The following is a 22314-nucleotide window of genomic DNA, read 5'->3' as shown; positions in this document are numbered from 1 at the left end:
CCCCTCTTTTCACTCTAGGAAGTGAAGGCAGTTATTTCAGCCTCTGCGAAAAAATGAGTGGTGTTTTACAAGATAGCAAAAAAGTCGTTTAAACCATACCGTTTCTGCAGCAGTTGGCTCTGTTTCTCTGACCATGCGTCTCTCTGGTTCTCGAATCTTCCCTAACTAACCCTGAGGGCTTCTTCTCTTTCTTGGAAAGCATGACCCACCCAAAGACGTTCTTCTTCTGGTATTGATTTCCCAGCGAACTTTCCTTTTTTCCTCTTCTCTAGATTTAAGCTCTTTTTATCTTCAAGGAAAAGAGTGACAGGCATGACCAAGATTATATTTGGAAAATGGAGTTGCTGAGTGATTTTCACTGACATTTTTTTAAAAAGTGTTTGACCTCACATTGCTCTCTGAGTCTTGGAAGCACCCTCTGTTTACTCTCTGACTCACTTCTCCATGCTCCCATTTCAGTTCTGCTTCTTTATCAAGTGAAACTGCTTATCACTTTGTCCTCCATGGCTCTACGCTGCCGGTCTTCTCTATAGAGAACGCTCCTGCCATCTTTTTGCCAATGCAAATCTTCCCTTTTTAAACAATTTCTAACAAATTCCCTAGGAAATCATCCCATACATCACCCTACTTCTTTAGCAAGCAGAGCTACATGTGGTTGTGTAAGTGTACACACGTTACTTTATAGATGCCCTCACCTTTCTGTCTTTAGAGTATATGAATCCCTAAGAAGAATGAAGGTTTAGTTTTACTTTTTTCTCTCTTAGCAACTGAACAGTAAAATCTGATCTTTAATAAATATCTTTGAAGTTCAACTCATATACTGAAGTATTTTCTACTTTGTATCTTATCCTTGCAAGCTTCAGAACTAACCATTTGCTTTATAATTCTTGCTTCTAAGGTGTGATATTGCTTAGTCCTAACTTAGCATAATATTGAAGTGAAAGTTAAAACTTAATTTTTCATTTCTCTGAAGTAAAATGCTTAATTTTTCTGTTTCCAATCAATATCTGTCATATGTTGATATGGGAAAGAGCCTAAATTAGTGTTTTTCTTATAACTTCATTGCAGATGCAAATGGTCTTGTCTGTCTTCACACTTACAAGTAAGGACAAACTCTAGAAATTTTACCTTTTTAGAAAAAGGTACACTTTTGCTGTATGTGCATTTTGCTGGTATGTCCCTGAAAGTGACTTTTGCTGTGTCACCTCCTCCTTGGCTTTATTTCGCTCCAGGGAGGAGTGTTTTGGTTAAAGCTAGTCTTCTTCTCAGTCCAAAGGTCTTTACCTGACAGAGCGGTCAGTGTGCTGCTAGGAGATGATAAGGTACTTAAGGACATCCCGATGACTGGATGGCCTATAAACCTATCATCTTTTTGAGTTCAAGAGCACACTCATTTGTACTTGGATCTTGGTCTTAAAACACCATTTCCCATGCAGTCTTGATATTTGGTTAAAACCGATAACCATCCATCACTTTCAGGCCCTGTCAGATCTGCTTGCAGCTATCACTGAATGAAATGTGGGCACACTTCTTCAACCTAAGTTCCTCTTAGAGGTCCTGAAGGACACTGCTAAAATACATCACATGAGTTCAAGGAGACCCATCACAGGAGGAACGCCAGCCTGACGTTGAGGGAAGGGATGATGCCGAATCCCTGATGCTCTCGTGAAGGTCCTCAGCAAACGTCATTAGGACCTGAGGCCGGCAGCAGCTCCTCTTCTTGGCACCGTCCTCTCATCTGTGAGGCTCATGAGTACCTTATCTATTAGTTCTTCCATTTCTCTTGCCCTCTCAGGATTATGCTTTATCATCCAAATGCCAGGAAAGCAAAAATAAACAAAGTGTGTCAATCTAAATTAAATTCTCTCAACATTCTAGGGATGAAGGACTTTTGGAGAATACTGGAACTTTCTTTTTTTTTAATCTCTTACGTTGCTAAAGCAGTTTACAGTGCGCTAAGCATTTTAGTACGTATGACTTTATTCGTAAGGAGAAAGAGTGTTATTGTGTACTGTAATTATTTAGGGTTCATGAAGTTAGTAAGTCGTAATCAGATTGAAACCCTTTACAAATAGGAAAAAACCTCCCTATGGATGGAAGCGTAATGTTTATTGAACAAAAATAGTTGATAGGATTCTATAATATTGATGCTAAAAATGAATTTATATTTTTCTAGTTTTATGGGAATAACTGGATATTCCTTTAGAAGATGGTACTATATAAAAAAGTGTGTCGAACCACTTCATCCAAAAATGATAATATTAATCTGTCATCACTAGAGAAAACATTAATTTTGAGCTGTATAGACTGTCAAGAAGGTATTTTCAAGAACTTCTCTGGTCCCCCAGTGACTGGTGGTAGCACATATTTTCACAGTTGGTGGAAGGTAACATGTTGTGACTGTGGAAGAGTATGAACCCAATTGGCCCCTTAACTTGTGAACTTGTCTTCTCTAACCCAATGCCCAAGGCAGATTAATTAACCTATGACATTTGTTTCAACAGTGAGCCAAGGCTTACTACCAATGTCCTAGGAAGTAACAGGCATCATTGCTTAGTGTAAGGCTCTCATTTGACCCATGGTGTGTCACTGCCTCTAATAAACACCACTATATACCTTTAAAAGATACGGAACTATTTTCAGCTCCAAAATTTACTGCCAGGTGTAGCAGGGGCCAGTAAAGTAGACTTTCTTCTATTCCTTAGAACGTCTTCCTTGACCCAGAGTTTGAAGAATATTGAAATGATAGCCAGCTGAATCACCAGACCATAAGTATCCACCAGGTAGTTAGTAAGCACTTCATATATTTCCTGTACTATAGAGTTTTCATTGAAAGGTGGAGTATGGATAAAACAAAGAGGAAAAAATTTAAAAACACAGTCCCTGTGCTTGTGGCTTAATTGCAGAGATGGGACTTAAACATGTAAAACAACCAGAGAACAATTTCACAACAAGAGATAAACAAGTGGGATGTTTGGGAGAGACATCTGGTTCCTGCACTGTTTATAGATCATTCCAGTGCTGTATAAGAGAAATGGAACTGACTGTTTCTGAAGGGAGCATGTCCTGGTCCTCTGGCAGCAAGGTGCACGTTTTCTGCCAGGAGGGAACACTGGATGGGGGCTGTTTATTTTTTCTCCAAACAGGAAACCTCTTCCATGTTAATAGCAGCTTCAAAAAGATCACTGTAGCAGATGGAAAGAACCCATATACATTCATGAATTCAATTAGCAGGGACTAATTGAATTAGAGGATTAGCTCTGTCATTAGAGAGACACAAAACCTATTTATGTCTTCCATCTCTGGGTGCACATGCTAAGAGGGATTTGGCACAGGTGGTATTTGAGTATTAGACCACTGTAGCATTTCGTGGCCCTTAGATGCCACTGATGGGTTAATCCAAATGACGATGAGATGATAAGATGACAAACTATGTGAGGTGTGTGCTCTGTAACCCTCCATTCCATATTTCACCAGTGGAGGAGACGCCAGTGGGCAGAGCGTGAGGAATATAGGACTAGAGTTCTGTGAGTGTTTGCCTGACTGGAGAAGAAACAGAGGAGGGGCAGCCTCTTCTCACATCTGATGATTAAAGAGAGCACACCTTATACAGAATTCCGACGTTTGTTGTCTGCAGGGTCTTCTACTTGCCTTCCACTTCCTGCTCCAAAAACCTGGTTCTTCTGATAAGTAGTCTTCCACCTTTTCTTATTTATCTGCTGAGATACTCATGATGTAAAACAGATGACACTGTGTGCAGATACACTCCCATAGATCACACAGGTGACAGAAGCTACCATTCTTGGTCAGTTCCCAACCCTAACTGAAAGTCAGCACCAACCCACTGACTCCACGCACATCACGATGCAAGTGTGGTATGTGACAGCTTGTGTTTTCCAAAAACGGCCACAGCGGTATCTCCCATCCCACATATTCTTCTTGCAGCAGGACTTTGACGTTCTTTTCATCGAGCTGTGAGGTATGTGTCTCCTTTCCTTGAATATGGGCGAACTCAAGCCTGCGGCAGAGCGGACGTGACGCTGTGTGATTTCCAAGGCAAGGTGACTTCCACTGGGCTCCCTTGGAATGGTTGCTTTTGAAACAGTCAGCATTTCAGGAGGAAGCCCAAGCAACCCGAGGAAGCCCACACGAGCAGAGCTCCCAGTTACCAGTTGTGCTTGTGATCTTCTGAAAAGTGGCGCTTGGAGCTTTCAGTGAAGCTGCCCCAGCTGATGCCACATAGAGCAGATATTTCTGCTTAACCCAGCCCAAATATCAGCTTTTGAACAAAATAAATAATTGCCGTGTTAGAGCCGCTGCATGTTGGGATGGTTTGCTATGCAGTAATAGAGAACTGATACAGGTTTATGTGTCATTATAAGAATAATCTTGAGTTTGTTCTAATATATTATTAAGAACCCTTAGTATTCTAGCTATTATTAGCAAAGAACTTGGCATGTATCTTATTATCAATTGTCAAAACTTCCTTGAGGCCTAGATTAAAATGCAGAGGTCTTTAGAGATATCTAATTCCTCCTTTCTTTCACCTCGTCTTAGGTTCAGTATGACTATGTAAAGTAATATCAATTTTCAGTCATTTTCATGAGCTGCTTCCTCCTGTATGCCTAATTAGCATAATTCACGATAGTTATCCATTACCATTAAATGTGTGTTAGATTACCTTTGTGTAATTGATTCACGTAACTGTGGTTCAAGATTATATTAAATTCCATTTTGGGAGCTAAGCCTTCACAGTTTGTTGCTCATGTACCAGGGTTTGCTGCTCACAAAGTAGAAAAATTGGACAGAATGCTGCTGATAAGGTAAATGCAGGAAAAGCTATGCAGAAATATGTATCTCAGAGAAGTAAGCTCTTGGGCGTCTGACAGTGCAGACTCTCCGGCGGCTGAGCAATAAGTAATTAAGGAAAAGTGTGAAGACACCTGTCGTGATCAGATCAAGGGAATTGTGAACATGACATTCGCCGTAGGGATGCTTGTTTTTCAGTATCTGCTTTGGCATAAAAAGAGTTTCAGCCTAAAGCCATAAATTGACTTGATTTTCTATGTGATGCATTTATGAACCTTTTATTTGGGGTTGTTTTAATTTTTGCCCACCTTGCTCCAAGTTAAAGAAGAAACAGCATGGTGGAAGGAACTCTGACCTAGGAGTCAGAAATAATTTTAAAAAATATAAAAGAAATAATAAAAATAAAAGAGACAAGCGCCCTTCTGTCTCTCAGCTGGATTGCTAACTATCTGTGTGACCTTGGAGAAGTCCATTTACTTCTCAAGCCCCATTTTCCTTATCTATGAAATGAGAGGGTTAGACTAACTAAGGCCATATAGAGCTCTGCAATGTGGAATATGGCTTCTGAAGCATTAGTTTTATGTTGTGATTCTTGCTTTGCAGATGTAAATATTTAGGAGTAAAAAGTACGCAGATCCTGGCAAAGCCAGACGTATATTTATGATTCTCAATGAATCAACTGATTTTTACCGCCTAGGCCTCCACAAGCCATTCTTTGTTCAACAGTTTTTGTTGTTACATTTAATTTTTTCTTCCACAATTGAAAAAAAAAAGATTTACATGACTGCTATCATTAGCAAGTGACAAACAATTCAGCAACAGAATATTAATTTTAAAACTGAAAAATAACTGAACATGAAAGATTAAAAATTTTAAATAGACATAAATGCTCAGGCTTGTGACTCTTTATATACAGCGTAGTTATTTTGGTTGATTTATTGAGATTTATAAACATACATGTGGCTTTGCCAAGTTCTGTATACTTTTTATTTACAAATATTTTTGTCTGCACAGCAAACTTCACAACCTTAAACTATCCCTTTGGAAGTAGTCATATGGCATGTTCTAGAGCTATAGTTGACCTTAGTCTAAACTTCTCATTTCATAGAAGAAAGTGATTCATTTCTGTGTAATGGTGTTAAAAACATCAGTATTCCATGGTGTTCTACACAGAAGACCACAGTGGTCAGAGTCGCTGTTTCTTGAGCTTACTTGCAAGGCAGGGTCTCAAAAGAACTGATTTTATCTTCATTTTCCTAATGAGAGAGCTGAAGCTTGGTTAATTGCCCAAGGTTATAGCTAGTTAATGGTACTCACAAGACTTAACTCAGGCAGTATGATTCTAGACTCCATTAAAATATATTCCTTCCTAATTTGGATTTCTTGCCAAAACATCAGCTCTCTGAGAGGATGGAGTATATTTTGTACGGTCAACCTTGAACAAGGCCTGGCATGGCAGAAGCAGGCGAGCCAGCCAGTAGGCCCTTGGACTGTTTTCTCCCCGTCGTGATTCCAGGGGATAGGAGTCATTTTTTCCCTCTGTGCACAGATGGCTAAGGATGTCCGGGCTTTTGGGAGTCCAGGCCTAGGAGAGAGGCTGTGAGAAGGAAGACAGTGATTCCTTCCTGGTAGTCCTGACTTTTCAGTTCCAGCTTTCTCTCTCAGGATGTTTACTGTTTAGCAATTGATTGGAAGGCACAGTGCTGAAGGAAAAAGAAACCATTTCTTGTGAACTAATGATTCAACTTCTAAACTCTAAAACTGACAAACTTTTCAGTTCTCTACCCCCTGACTTTCCTGTCTGACTGTCTAAGTTTATGTGATTTAATTGTCTGGGAAACTTAGTATCCACCTACTCAATAACCCTTGTGTCCCATTGGCCATTTGACTTCCCTTGTTCTTTTGAGTTTGGGAGCATTGTTGCCTCAGTATGAAGGAGTTTTGGAAAAGGCAAGAAGGCAGGGTCAGAGCTGAAGAAATAATAAAGAAGAATACTGTAATCATAACAACTCATTATTTGTTTTTAAGCTTGCTCTTTCAGAAGGTTATTATCTGAAGTTGAATACTAATGGATCCAGGCTCTGTTTATGCAGAGCAAATCTTAAACAACAGTGTTCAGGAGGGAAGGACATTAATCAGGAGAGAAGAGGGCCTTGTGCCTAATAATGTTTGCATAATAGCTACCCTTGAGCGTATTGCTTGACTTAAAAATAAATATTCATGTTTTCTGTCTCCAGTACAATTGGAAATTATTTGTGGTTATGATTCTTTTATATGCTCTTCTATCTGTTCATGGGGGCTTTAAATTGGGAGGCTGTAGGAAACCAAAAGACATAAATAAAAATGCTTTTGAGTGAGTCTGAGGTAGCAATGGAAAGCCGCCGTAATGGGGGTAATCGGGAGCAGTTGAGCTGAGAGCAGGTCGTAACTCTGTTTGCAGGAGGGAAGGGGCGGAATCGAACTGGCATGTGTCAGGACATTTATACGATCCTCGATTTACGTTTAGTGCCTCCATAGCTTCTCACTCCTCTTGGGATGAAAATCCAGGTTCCCTCTCTTGACATAGAGTGCTCCCTGGAGCAGTCCCTCAGGAACTCTACAGTTATGACCTAAGACAACCCAGCCTCAGATGTGATAATGCAGAACTCTTCCCAGGGCCCCTCAGACAACATGACTCTTAACTTCCAAGTCCTTGTTCATATCTTCCCTTCATGTTTTAAGGATTTTCCAAATCTTCTTTGCTAATTAAATCCACTTATTGTGGAAGAGTCACCTTAAATTTCACCTCCTCCAACAATCCTTTGAACTCCTCAGCTAGCATAAGTTTTCCTCCAGCTTCTCATTCATTCATTCATTTGTTCATTCACTCATTTATTTTCAGGGCTCTTTCAATAGTATTATCCTGGGGAATTTTTGTTATCATCCTGATTTATTGCTTATATGCACCAAATTTTATTCACTGGTGCTTTAAATTAGCAAATTCACTTTTCTTTTCTCTCCCCTTTATTCTTTCTTTTTTCTGTTTCTTTTAAACTTGAGACATGTTCCAATATGGTCTTGAAAACGCAGGTTCTACATTGTTAGGACCTTCTGCACGTAAGTTTCAAGGCTCTTCCTTAGCTGCCTTCTCAGGCAATTTCCCTAACCTTATTTCTTTCCTAAATGGATACTCTACCTCAGTCAGGAGAACATCCTACAGTATAAAAGCCCAGCCTGAGTCGCTCTCCCAGACCTGCAATTGCCCATACTTTCCCCTGCCTCTCCCTCCCTGTCCTCTGAGGTACAGTTGACCTCTTGGGGTGAAGCACCAACCATCCCACGGGCTCCTTCATCCAGGCCTCACTTCTGATGGGGTCTATGAACAGAGAGATGTCTGCTTGACTCCACCACCAGTTTACCCTCATGGCTGGGCTCCTTCTGAAGTGTCTGTATGTCTCTTTCATGTACTTCCGTATAGTCACAAAGTAGTCTACCCCGTCTGTCAATATAACTTAGCCTATTTATAAAGCTCTTTTTTGGTTTCATCTTTACCACAGAGAGGTAAGCAGGGCAGCTGTCAACCTTAGTTTACATAAGAAAATCGGTTCACAAAGTTTGAATGACTTCTTAAATGTACATATCTAGTAAATTATAGAGATTGGAATTAGACTCCAATCCAGTGCCTTTTCCACAACACTATAAGCTTGATAACCTTTAGACTATCTTCTTCCATTTTCCGTAAGCCTCACAGAGCCTAGTAGAGCTTCTACAGGGTGACCTCCCAGAGGGCACTGGACAGAGGCTGGGACTGGTCACAGGGACCTGCACTATGGTGCTGATGGGGCCACTGTTGGCTCTGTGCCCCGAGAGAGTCACTGCACTCTGAACCCCAGTGTTGCATCTATACTAGGAGGAGTGAGACACGTTTCTTGGGTTCTTTGGATGCATAACGTTTTATTAATTCCCTTGCTGTTATTTTTATCTCCGTTGCCTTCTCACTCCTTTTCTCCTTGCTCTCTTTTCAATCAGTTCAACAACTGATTGGTGTGCATTGATAGTGTACAAAGAGCATTGTGCTGGGAGCCAAAGGGAGGTGAAAAAAGCAGATTGCTTACAGCTTGTTATGGAAAAGAACATTCTTCCCTCTCTTTCCTGTTCTTCCTTTTTCTCTATTCTTCCTGCATTCTTCTTCCTCCCATATGCTCAAGGAACCCTCATCATTTCCACAGGTTTTCAAGGCTTCTGCTTTGGTCTGAGGGAAGGCACTCAGCCCTGGGCCATTGTTTAACATGCCTGTGGTCCTTTGCCTCTGGTCACCCAGGGCTCATAACTGCTCATCATAAATGCTTCAAGGGCTTTGTTCAGTGATGGTCAAGGGCTCCATGTACTTTGATACCTGATACTACATTTTTGGCTAACTCTATATGAGAGACTCTGAAACAAGAAGAGTAAAATGACACTTTGAAAAATAAATTTTAAATCTTCTAATTTTTTTGGTGACTTTAAACCCTTAAAATAATCTTCTTTTTTTGAGCAGTTTTAGAATCTAAGTATTTATTCTTCTAAAGGGACCATTTTCGACCTAATACACATGTTGCCTTTAGGAACCATAATTGTCATTAGACACTCATGTGTTCTTTCCCCCTTTTATCAGTTATATTTTCTCATTCCTCTTCTACACCCCACATGACAGGCACAGGTACTTATATTTTTTTCCCCTCGGCTACATAGTCTTACAATTAGTTTAGGTTACCTAGGACTTCTAGAGTTCTTTCTGTAAGAATCACCAATGAATTTTATGCTAAATATATGGTTATTTTCTTCAGAACATAATCAAAATATGTGTTTCTTCTTTACTGTCTTTTGTCCTTCTTTCCATAGCAGTAGGTATTTATTTATAATTATAAAACACACAACCAAAATTACTAGTGATTTTTGAACCCCAAAAGGACAAAGTAGAGGGAACTAGAAAGAAGGGACCAGAAACAATCATGATTAGGCACCTACTTTGCATCAGTGGATGAGTTAAGAACATTTAGATGATTGAATTAATCCTTTCAGGGATCCTATACAATTGAGACTTGCTGTTTTACAGATGTGGAAACTGAGGCTCAGAGGGGTTAAATAACTCGCCCAGTATTCCACAGCCTGTAAGCATCAGGGCTAAGATTTGAATCCAATATGTGTGACTCTAAATTTCATGTTCTCTTTACTGTCCCTGGGCTGGAGGGGGCTTAGGTAGGCTCTAGAATGATGTATGAGATGAGTGCCCAGGTAGGGAAGGGCTAAAGGGAAGGCCTTAGTCTGTTCCCAGATTCACCCTTTGGCATGTTTGTCCTCCCCTGGTTCCTGCCCCAAATGTAGACTGTGTCTCCAAAATCCAGCCCTTTATAATATTTTAATGAGAGGGTCTTCTACTAATGGGACATCTCTCTTTTGTCTTCCACAGCAATTTTGCAGGCAGTAATAGCTGGTGATCTTATGAAGGTAAGATATCTTCCTACCAGAACTTTTGGTGATTCTTTAAGAACTTTAAATCAATATCATTTCTCACCAAATTTTCATGATCCCGTATATCGTTTCTCATCCCCCCGGTACTAGCTGGTTAGAAGAAGGAAGGATGCTCTTTTTGAGGGCTGAGAAGAGAGGATGAGAGGGGTCTTCACAGCATCTCTACATGTCCTAATAGCAAAGGGTCTGTGGAAAGGCATTGTGCTATTTGCCTTGACTAGATACAACCGATGCATGTCCCCAGGAGGCAGTGCTCACAGTGCTCGGATTTCCTCCTCTCTGAAATTTGAAGTTTAAAGATTTCTTTTTAGATAGGTCTTTAAATGAATGCATCTATAGGAATAACCTGGACAATACCCAGAAATACATCCTCTAGGCAAGAGCCTACATCTTGCGACATTATTACAGTTTTGAACTTTGGGGATCACAGTGAATCAGAAGAAGATACTCTGATCTGCCTCGAATATTTTGATTTGTGCTCATGTTTTCTGGCAAATTTAGTTCAGAGGGAAGGAGGTGGTCACTGCTTGCCTCTAGAGTGAATGCGAATTCCGAAGTCAGACTGCGTGGGTTCAGATCTTGGCTCTGCCATTCACTGTATATGTGACTTTGTGTAATTACCTAACTCTCTCTGTGCCTCAGTTTCTTCATCTGTAAAATGGAATCACATTGCCCCTCTCTTTGCTTTATTGTGAGGATTGAATGTAAAATTCATGTAAAGCTCTTAAGACTGTTCCTATTACATAGAAGGGACTCTAAAATGATAGCTGTTTTGTTAATATAGTGTTAATCTGTGTCTCTTTAGTAGCTAAACATAGTGGGGAGGCAAATATTTGTTATAAAATATAATCTATGAATACCCTAAAAGCTGTATTTGGCCCCAAGTTATTTTCAGGCATCAGGACTTAGACTGCCCATATATCCCTGTATAACCCACACTGGCATTGATCTGTTCTGTAATATCGACAGCTGCCCCTGGGCAGAGACTCTGCCTTACTCGTGGAGTATGGCACCATTGCATATTGAGAAACCAGAAGCCTTAAAAGAAAGCTGAGAAGCACTGCCCTTGTATACAAGTTCTTCTGAAGCACATCTGTTGAATAAACTGCAAAATCTCTGTGCTACATTTTTAACAGGTTACTAGCAGAAGACAAATGGTGAGAAGGTTGCCAGCATCTTGATAAACTGCCATCTTTAGACACATAATCCTGGGAATGGTGCCTGTGCCACTGTCCAGATCATAGTGTTACTAGGAATTGTTACCCACAAGAGGAAAGTGCTCTCTAAGCAGTCTGGGTGCCTATGTGTTCAGTGCCATTTCCCAGCAGTGGATTAAACCAGTACTATCCTATACTCCCTGTAGGGCCTTATAGTGGATTCTGTGGGAAAGAGAGGCATGAGTTAAGACCTGATTCCTGCCCTTGCAGAGCTTCTAAACCAGAAAATTTTGCAAACCGTTGTACATTTGAAACCTTTTCATTTTACTTTGTATATACTTTTAGTCTAGGCAACAGATTTTCCAGGTCCCTGGGTGTATTACCACACTTTTTTTTGGTACTTAGTAGAGAATTATTTGAGAGATGGGAAATCAGTATATTCAGCTGGTTGTCTTATTTCATCCTCTGTTGTAATTATTTCCTAAATGACTAAGAAATGACTTAATAACACCTTATTTACTGAGAGGTAAAATATAAAGGCTGAGGGTTTTTCTCTTTCATTCTTTTCTTTCTGTCTTTTCCTTCCCAAGTACTTTTTCCCCCTTTTCTTTTTTCTTCTCTATCTCCTTTCATTTTTCTATCCCATGTAGAAAGTACAATAAATATTAAATATTAAACTGTGTGTGTGTGTGTGTAAGGGATGGAGCGCGATAGAGAGAGAGAGAGAGGTTGGGTGGGGAGCGGGGGGTGGCAGTGCACCAGTGAGCCGAGAACAGAAAGCCCAGGATCATCCCAGTGTGAAGGTTGTCATGAGTGGCTCCTGTACACTGGGCTGCATAAAATGCCCGTGGACTAACTTAACATTCACAGTGTCTGTAAACACCACAGAAAGGCAGAATCAGGGCAGCTGATGGGTTGGGTCTCTGCTATTCTGTTGAGCCCAAATCCTCTGTGGCTCTGCCCACAAGGAATGGAAGTGTCATTGGGAGACAAGACAGTTGAACAGAACAGGATCCTCTTAGATTTTTGTGGAAGACAATTAGCTACTTCTTCCTGTTCCTTTGCTTCACAGTTTAGGCATGAAAACCCCATATATTCCTCACTTCCATTCAACGACTCCTTTTTGATCAATTTCCTAGGAAGTCTTTCCTGACGTTTTTCCATCCCCTACTAGTGCCCTGTGCTACCCTCCTCGTGTTCTTCTCTGTCTCTGTGCAATTCTTTACACATCTGTCTCCCCGATGGACGGCAAGGTCTTGGAGGCCAGTGGCCGAGTTGTATTCATCTTTGTTTCTGGCATATGGCATCTGGCACATGGCGGTTCTATGATGTTGAGTGAACGCGTGAATTGTGAGTTTACTCTCTTGAACCTTGTGAGTTGTTTGATTTTTTATAATGCTGTGCCATCTAACTTCTTGGTGGAAGACACATTCCTTTTGCTTATATCCTGCTGAGTTATTTGATTCTTATTTATCCTGAAACTACCTTTTAGAAGCCCCAGAAAGGCTCTTCTTGTTCTGATATACTGCAGTTTAGAGAACGGATCCAGTCACACTTTCTATAATGTTCAGTATTTCACAGACTTACACTGTGTCCTCACTTAGCCACCTAGTTCCCAGGCTGCAATATCTGATTTTTCCAGGCTGTTCTCATGTTTGAAGTCTTTTAGGTTTCTACTACTACATTCTCTGAACCCTTCTGGTTCTTATCCCATGGATCATCTCAAGCCTTGTTGGGTATATGTTGGACAGTTAACAGAAGGCACGCAGGCTGGGCTGCAGATCTGGATGAAGGAAGGAGACATACATGGGTGTGCATGTGTCTGCCGTGTGCACATGTGTTGTGAGCGCATGCTGGAAAATGGGAAGCGGCTTCTGTACTCGGTAGCTAGGCTCATTAGAGATTGGAGAAAAACTAAAGGACAGGGAAGGAGCTTAGCTACCAGACATCAAGCTATTCCTCCCTATAGACTTAATTGTTCTTTCGCTCAAGAGAATGCTGAGCCAACATAGGGAATCTTTTATTCTCCTCTCCACCCTTTACTCCCTTGAGTCAGAGACCAGTGCCCGGAAAAGTTAAAGACAAAAAACAGAAAAGGAACAAGTAATTTAGCATGTTTCCATTTCCTTAGGCTGTTCAGTACCCACATACCCTCTCTGGAGTTAGCTGAGACACTGGCCACCTATTTGAGTGATAACACAACCCAGGAATGGTTACTTCATCTCCTTGACTTTTCTCTGTGTCCTCTGAGGATGGAGACATTTGTGGTTTGTTACGTTAGTTTTATTTTATCACCGGTTAGCTGTTTCCCTTGTTCTGGACTGTGCCTGAGCTGCTTTTCCTATGTCTCTTTTTCAGCTAATAGAAAGCTATAAAAATGGAGGCAGCCTGCTAATTCAGGGACCAGACCACTGTTCACTCCTTCACTACGCAGCTAAAACCGGCAACGGGGAGATTGTGAAATATATCCTCGACCACGGTGAGTAGGCACAGCGAACCAGGAAACATTTATCTATGAAATAGACTGAGTTTTCTAAGTTGACTTTCATCCAGGCTGTCCTCAGAATGGGGGAAATCTTCTCCAAGTTTAGCTGACTCTCCTTGCTTATTTGAGGGAGCTGGGATTCCAGATCCCTTACACATGTAGGTCACCTTAACCAAGCCATTAACAGAAATAATTTTCATATCAAGGCCTTTGCAGGGTATTTGGGGGCTGATTAATGAAAAACTAGAAGACATACCAAATGTGGCCTTGGCATAGCATGCTTTACTGTTTTGGGAAGCTAACTAGTTGGGAACAGGTACCTAATCCATATTTATAGCTGATCATTCTGAGGAGTAATGAGCATATTATTTTTCCATCTTTCTAGTTCCCCCCCCTTTTTTTTTTCTGTTTGAGTCTCATTCATCTTTTCAACTCAAGTCACACTTTATTCTCTTTGAAAACATCTGGTACTCTTGTGTCCTCTGTGGCCGGCCATGTTCACCTCCTGGACGGTGTCCTAACTGGGTCTGTAATTTGGTGTTAGATCATGTACTTTAGCATGTACTTCTGATAGTCCTTTAGAGGCACAAACACATGAGAGGAATATCAAATATTGACCATACTTTCAGCTTCCCACATTTATAGTGTTTCTAGGACTGAAAAATAGGAGAGAAAGAGGAAACATCTCCCTGGCTTGGCTGGCAGAGCTAGGGGTCTCTAGCTCTGCTAGATACAGGTACACAGAGATCCTGGAAGATTTTCTGTGAGCCCTAGCATTGAGCCTGTGGCCTACCCTCATTGTATCATATTTAGGTTGTAAACAGTAAGCATATTAGTACACATTCACATTCCCTTTTTTTAATTGAAGTATAGTTGATTTACAATGTGTTAGTTTCAGGTGTACAGCAAAGTGATTCATTTATACATATAAACATATATCTAGTCTTTTTCAGATTCTTTTCTGTTACAGGTTATTACAAGATATTGAGTCTAGTTCCCTGTGCTATACAGCAGGTCCTTATTGTTTATCTATTTTATATACAGTAGTGTGTATCAGTTCATCCCAAACTCCCAACTGACCCCTCCCCTGCCCTTCCCCCTTTGGTAACCATAAGTTTGTTTTCTATGTCTGATTCACATTCCTTTTTATTCCTCTTTTTATGCAATTCAGCAAACATGTCTTATTCCATTCATTCATTCATTCATCAAATATTTGTGGAGTACTTCATAGGAACTACCTGTTATAGACCAGCACACACACAAAAACAAAATACAGTCACTGTTATCAAGCAATTGCAGGCTAAAAAAGTATATAAGCACATGCATCATAAAATTTAAAGCAGTTGTATGTAGATGCCTTAAGTCCTATTGTAAAGCCACAAATAGATAACATAGCTACCATTTCTCAAGCACGGGTTATATGCCGTGTGCTTATACTAAGCACATGCTATCATTTAATCTTTACAAGGACCTGGTAAGGTAAGTATTAGACTGTCAGTCACATTAGACTCACCTTGCTTTGTCTTCAGTACCTTCTCACCATGGAGAGTTTGCTTGAACCCTTGGCCTGAATTATGGTGGAAAGAGTGGTTTAGGGGCTTCCCTGGTGGCGCGGTGGTTGAGAGTCTGCCTGCCAATGCAGGGGACGCGGGTTCGTGCCCCGGTCCGGGAGGATCCCACATGCTGCGGAGCGGCTGGGCCCGTGAGCCATGGCCGCTGAGCCTGCGCGTCCGGAGCCTGTGCTCCGCAACGGGAGAGGCCACAACAGTGAGAGGCCCACGTACTGCAAAAAAACAAACAAACAAAAAAAAAGAGTGATTTAGGAAGAGGAAAGGGAGTTAAAGTAGGATGGTCGTCATTAGAGGCTTTCTTTCCCCCGGTAGGCTAGGTTGGATAATCCCAAGCCTGTCTGCCCGGGAAAGCCTAGATGTATTTCCGGTGCTGTGTCTGGGGTGCGCATATTCTTCCTCCTACTCACCTGACCATTCTGTCCCCAGCAATTACAGCATTCCTCTTTGGGCAAGACTTACGAAAGCATTGGTGGCGTCAATTCTGCTTGTCTCTCCCCCCACCCCGCCCCCAACAACACACATCATAGGTGTTCTCTCTTTCTGATAGTGACTCTTCCAAAAGCTTGTGACAGGCAGAACCAAATATTAGAACCCAGCCCCAAAGACAGTGCATAAAGGTCACAAAGCTTCCATGGTTATTTTTCTCTTAATAGAAAAGATCTCAGGATTTCCACTGTACAAAGTTCAGGTGAACTTTAGATATATGCTGTCACTTTGTTTGCCTCTAGCTCAGGTTCAGGCACTCCTGGTGGCTGTCGTCTTGATCATTCTCAATCCTTCCCTCCTAGTTTGCCCTTTACCCGATGAGATTGAGTGTTTGCCCGCATACCCACATACCACTCTAGAGTTCGGTGAGACACTGGCTGTCTAGTTGAGTGATGAGGCCACTTAGGAATTCTCTCTCCTCCCCTCTCTACCTCTCCTGAAGAACGAGCGTTCCCTTCTCTGGTTCTGCGATCCGCTCTGCATCAGGGATCTGCTGGTATCTCACTTGGTCTTACCTATGAGGCTTCAGGGAGCTGCCGTTTTGACTGAGTCTGTATTTAAGATGGACTCTCACATGTTCGGGGCTCTCAGCTGAGATGGCTTGGACACCTGAGCCTTTCTCTACACCTGGACCTTCATCCCAGGCTTCTGCATAGCATGATGGTCCTCGGGTTCCTGGAGGGTGAGGATGGAAGCTTCCAGACCTTCTGAGGCCAGGCTGGGGAAGTCTGCCTCATCTCTGTGGCATTCTGCCAGCTAAAACAAGTCACAGAGCCAGCCCCAACTCAAGGGGTGGGGAAATAGACCCCTCTGCTTTATAATTAATGGCCGTATTTAATCTACCCCCCTCCCTTACTCTGTCTTCTTCAGTTGAAAATGATGACCCTCCCTTCTCAATATCCTGAACTACTGACTCGGAATTCCCTGGAGCTCTGCGTTTATATTTTCCTTTGGTTCAGGGTCCTAAGCCAAGGCTGCAATATTTAGCAAATAAAAATACAAGACAACAATAACTTTTTTTTTTTAAGCATTAAGTATGTCCCATGCAGTATTTGGGACATAATTACACTAAAAACAAAACCAAAAATCCTCTTCTCAGCTGGGTCTCCCCAGGGCCTTGAATGATGAGGCCTGAGATGATATTGCTCTAACACCATGGATTTTCACACACACCCCAACTTCTCTTTCTACTCCCTTAAGACGGTCTTTAAAAGCCCTTGTAACTCAAGCTCATAAGACTTGGAGTTTCTAACCTCGGCCATAGATCAGTACACACACACTCTTTCTGGCATGAAATCCAGCTGGCAAATCTCTTAGTGCTCTGATCAAAGCCTGACATTCCAATACTAAACTAGTTTCTTTTCGATCCCAGGTGTCTTTTGCAAAGAGTGAATAATGTGATACAGCTCTCTGTGTCAAAACTGAAGGACACAAGGAATTTGTTAGTAACTTGGGGTAGGGGGAAGCTTATTTTTCTAATTTTTTTAGTTAGCTTTTATAAATTAGTTGGTTTAATATTTATACTAATGAGAAAACACTTGAGGTTTTTGTAATCACCTCAACTTCACTCACAGGCAAACAGTTCTCATGGTCACTGTGTCTGCCTCACCAGGGTCTCCAATTGGCCAGTAGATACATGGGCGGAAAGACTGGAGATCATGAAGCAAAATCCATCTCTTCTGTTTGAAAATAAAATCTTACTCTGATCTATATTCCAAGGATCACTGTATATTGATGGGTGGCAATTTTTAACCTTTTAGTACTACAGTCAAATAACAGAAACTGAATTGCAGTTGATTTTTACTAAAATTAGTATTTATCAACCTGATAGGCATGGTCAATTTCATTCATAATATCAACCTCATTATCTCTAGTTATTCAGGTACATGGATGTAAAATCTTTTGATGTCGTCAGCCTAATTCTCCATGTTCCTTAAGGGCTAAGAACTTTGGCTCAACCATTTCTGTTGTCATTTGTTTTATTATCTTTAGTTGCTGATATAATTTTATAAACCTGTGCATTTAGAATTGGAAACTATCTTTGCAGAACTTTTCATCTCATTTCAACTACAGAAACTCTTTTAAATTATCGTGTTCTTGAAGTCGGGGACACGCGTACACAGAAAACACGACCCTTTCTCTGTAATCATCTTAATGTGATCTCTGCTCAGTGAATAGTCTTGCCTAATTTAATAATGATGATGACTGAAATTCCCCGGATCTGATGGAAAATATCCTTTGCAAAGATGCCTCTGTGAGGCTAAGATTTGGGGATTTCTACCAGACTGGCATCGTTGTCTGTAAATTAGCATTAGATTTGCAGAGTGGGTGGGTCTGATCAGTTTGAATTCATGGAAATAAAAAAATTAATGAATACAAATTTTCCACTGTGCCAAAGATCAAGAGATGCCACTCCTAATAATCTCAGTTGCTGCAAACCTCTTGAAGTTCTAGTTTTTAAAATTTTATGTCTTCATATTATATAAATCCTAAAAACTGTTCAAAGACCTGCCTGTAAAGATGCCTTTAATGACAAGGGTCCTCAGAAACAGTGGGCCTTTTTCAAGGCTCATGACTGATACGGCTTGTTCGCTTTCTGCATCCTTACTCCAGGGAGCCCCTCTCTCCCCTCTGCTTTGCCCTCTTCTTCACCGTTTATTGACGCTGAGCAGTGGGGTCCGCAATCAGGAGGACGCCGCCCTCTGAACGGGAGTCGTGAGAGATTAGTCATTCTCCCAGACACCACATTCAGCAACCAAGTTCTCTTCTCAGAGCTCTTTTAAATCCAGGCTGAGGGGCTGGGGGGCGCGGGACCTGTGGTTATTTCTGAAAAGCCCCAGGAGGCTTGAATTTTTCTCTTCCCGCATCTTCTTTGGGACGTCTACTCTCAAATACACGACATGCTGCTTTCCTTTATGAAAAACTGGAATTTGGGCATTGGGAGGGTTGAAAAGAGAACGGAGGTGGGAGAGAGCTTAAGAATTCCACAGGGACAGGGTGGAGAGAGGAGGTTGTGGAGGGATTCCAGCTGAGAGACCCCCGCCCCACCCCCGGTGGTTCCTGCTTTTCAGCTCCTTTCAGCCATACTTTTGCCCACTCCCTCCTCCCTAGCGTTAGCCCTTCGAGAGACTTTTATGGTGTTTTAGTCTTTTACCCCCGCCCCCCACCCCGGCACATTCTGCTCTTTTGTTTTTATTCTCCCACCTCCCACCCCCCTGCCCCCTACTGCGTTTCCTGATAGAAATCTCACTCATGCATTTCCTTTCTGATTTCAATGGCTTATTTTGTCTTCCCTCTTTTTCTGCCTTCAGTCTTTCTTTTCTTTTTTTCACCCGCCCCCCCTTTTTCTGCCTCTGGTCCCCGAGAGAAACGACCACCATCCTGCTGGGACAGGATGATGGTGCTGTTAAGAGTTCCCAGTGCCAGCTCTCCCCACATCTGTGCAGCTTTTGTCCTGGGGCAGAGGAGGATTTGGAATGGTCTGCTGGCAGCGTCAGGGAGACTAATGGGAAATGAGGTCCACAGAGAGAGAGAGAGAGAGAGAGGCCACGGGGAGTTGGTAGGAACAGCAAAGGGGATTTGGATGCCTCGGTGTGGGAAGCAAATTAAAGGATGCGTGTGACAAAAGACACATCACATATGATACAAGTGCAGTATCGATGATAAAACTGCATCAGTTCAGTGGAAGAACCTATGGGATGAGCACTGACTGGGCAGCAAACTTGAAATTTGGAAGGTTTGACTACTTACCATGCTGCTCACTTTTTCATGTTGGGAGGTTTGTGAAGTTTTGCTTCTTTTCGAAGCAAAAAAAGCTTCCCTGGCCTTCACCAGGGAATACTGATGTGTATTCCCCACAATGTATTTTTCTTTCCCTTATTTTTCAGACCATTTCTCATATAGCATAGCTTTTTCTTAAATCCATGTTCCATTTATGGATCTCTTTCTGAGAAAAAATATATTGGCCAGGGTCCAAGTGGATTTTTAAATGTTTCATTCATTCATTCAAAAATTCCCATGCACTTTTTTTTTTTTTAATTTTTATTTATTTATTTTTGGCTGCATTGGGTCTTCGTTGCTGTGTGCGGGCTTTCTCTAGTTGTGGAGAATGGTGGCTACTCTTTGTTGCAGTGCGAGGGCTTATTGCGGTGGCTTCTCTTGTTGCAGAGCACGGGTTCTAGGCACGCGGGCTTCAGTAGTTGTGGCTCACGGGCTCTAGAGCACAGGCTCAGTAGTTGTGGTGCACAGGCTTAGTTGCTCCGCAGCATGTGGGATCTTCCCAGACCAGGGCTCGAACCTGTGTCCCCTGCATTGGCAGGCGGATTCTTATCCACTGTGCCACCAGGAAAGCCCAGTCCCATGCACTTTTGAAGAAAAATGTTATAGTAATAATCACTGCTCATCTTCACTGTTCTGAATGCTTTACATGTATTCATACGTTTAATTCTTACAACAATCCTACAAGGTAAGTTCTCTTATCTCTATTTGACAGGTGGTAAAAACTGAAGGGTAGTAAAGTTAGGTGACTTGCCAAAATTCATCCATAATATGAGATTGATTTCTGCCTTCCATATTCCTAAAACCCAGCGAGGGAAATGAAACATGGATAAACAACCAGAGCACAGGGTAGTTTGAAATGAGTATCATATGCAGTGTTCCAGTGACAACTGGTACAGGGCTGCAGAAGGGCAATGATCATCTTATGAAAATTTCATGGAGAAATTTGTACCCGTATCCCCTCAGTAGAGATTCAACAGTCAACTTCTGGTGCAGGTTAGCTATGGAATGGAGTGTGGAAATTTTAGTAAATCCTGGGAGGGACAGAGAGCCAAGACTTCCCTTTATATTCAGGGAACAATCGGGAATTCTCTGCTGACAATTTAATGGCATTCCTTCAAACTCCTTAGGGGAAATGCATGGTATCCACAATCAGGATATATGTATTCATGAAATACAAACTAAGCCCAAACCCAGATGTTCCCCATTGGTATATATTGAAGGAATTCCATCATCTTTATGTCTTCTCTTTCTCCTGTTCTCTCCCTTATGAGTGAGACTAAAATTAACTTTTCCAAAAACCATAGTTGCTATTTTTTTACATGTATTTTTCCTTCAAGGGAAAATTTTTATGGTCTTTGTTGATTGTTTTTATTTCTCTGGCTACGCCTCCACCTCCAAATCTTACACCAATGCTACTAACCCACACAGTGCACTATTAGACAGCATGCTGTACTAGTAAGAGTAGCTCCCTGTAGGTCACTGAAGACACAAATAGGGAGGGAAACCACAGCTTTGTCTCCGGCTCCACCTGGCACTCTCCTCTCCTTTTCTCTTCTGCAGCCCCTTCTTGTTATCAGTTAATTAAGTCCATCTTTCCAGAGCTGTTCCTGAAACCTTTAACCGAAGTTTCTTTGGATATTAAGAGCAAAAGGATCTTGTTTTAGTATCAGCAGCTCTTTTTCTCATCTCTGTCAGCTGCAGAGGATTAAAGGGGGAGGGGGAGACAATAAACAGCTCCAGGCGTGCCTGACTCGCAAATTAGATGACCAGCTCTGGAATCCTTCTGGGTTGGCTTCATTTATAGTGATTCTTGTCAGAAAGTTGAGGAACAAGCTGCTTTCTCTTCCTTGTCCCACTTTCAGAGTGTCAAATCCTTGCCATTTTAGCACAGATTAAACTGCTTCAGCATCCTCTCACTGCATGGAGGCATGGACCCCAGAGTCCATGGACCCACTGTGGGTGCAGCTCTGAGAGCACCAAGTGACAGTGCTGAGGAAAGGAGGAACTGAGACAAGGCCCCTGTTGCCTAAAAATTTGTGCAGTTGTTACCAAACACAAGTTCGTGTGTGCCCGACGCACAGTGAGGCCAAACAAACCGAAACATTGGAGTTTGGAGCAGAGAAAGGCTTATTGCAGGGCCAAGCAAGGAGAACGGGTGGCTCGTGCCCCAAAACCCTGGACTCGTCAAAGGGTTTCAGCAAAGTATTTTTAAAGGCAAGGCGAGGGAGGGGCATTACAGGGTATGTGATCAGCTTATGCACAATTCTCTGATTGGTTGATGGTGACGTAACAGGGCAGTGTCCCAGGGGTTAACATTATCAATCCTTAGGTGCCAGTATGTCTGGGGGCTCATGATCAACAAGTAGTTAACTTTTTCTATTTGGTGGTGGTTTTAGCATCTGTAAAACAACTCAGGAAGTGTGCATCAGATACTATTGTCTAGGTACTCCAGAGAGGAGCTACAGCAGAGGACATGGGGGAGGGATCTGTCCCAGGAAGGTCCTGCTCAGTTACACAATTTTAAGTAACAATGGGA

At 41.9% G+C, this 22314-nt stretch overlaps 1 protein-coding gene across 2 annotated transcripts in view; it reads left to right on the top strand.

Moving 5' to 3' along the window:
* DGKI (diacylglycerol kinase iota) overlaps positions 1 to 22314 on the top strand; it is a 466299-nt gene that overhangs the window by 432562 nt on the left and 11423 nt on the right. For both annotated transcript variants that reach the window (XM_060107765.1, XM_060107764.1), the window contains 2 exons: positions 10238 to 10275; positions 13815 to 13935. In XM_060107765.1, coding sequence (XP_059963748.1) covers positions 10238 to 10275; positions 13815 to 13935 — 159 coding nt within the window. The remainder of the gene's footprint in view (positions 1 to 10237; positions 10276 to 13814; positions 13936 to 22314) is intronic.

The sequence above is a fragment of the Mesoplodon densirostris genome, chromosome 9, assembly GCF_025265405.1.
Source record: "Mesoplodon densirostris isolate mMesDen1 chromosome 9, mMesDen1 primary haplotype, whole genome shotgun sequence".
Taxonomy (NCBI): domain Eukaryota; kingdom Metazoa; phylum Chordata; class Mammalia; order Artiodactyla; family Ziphiidae; genus Mesoplodon; species Mesoplodon densirostris.
The sequence above is the reverse complement of the archived record's forward strand: the minus strand, read 5'-3'. Positions and strand labels throughout refer to the sequence as shown.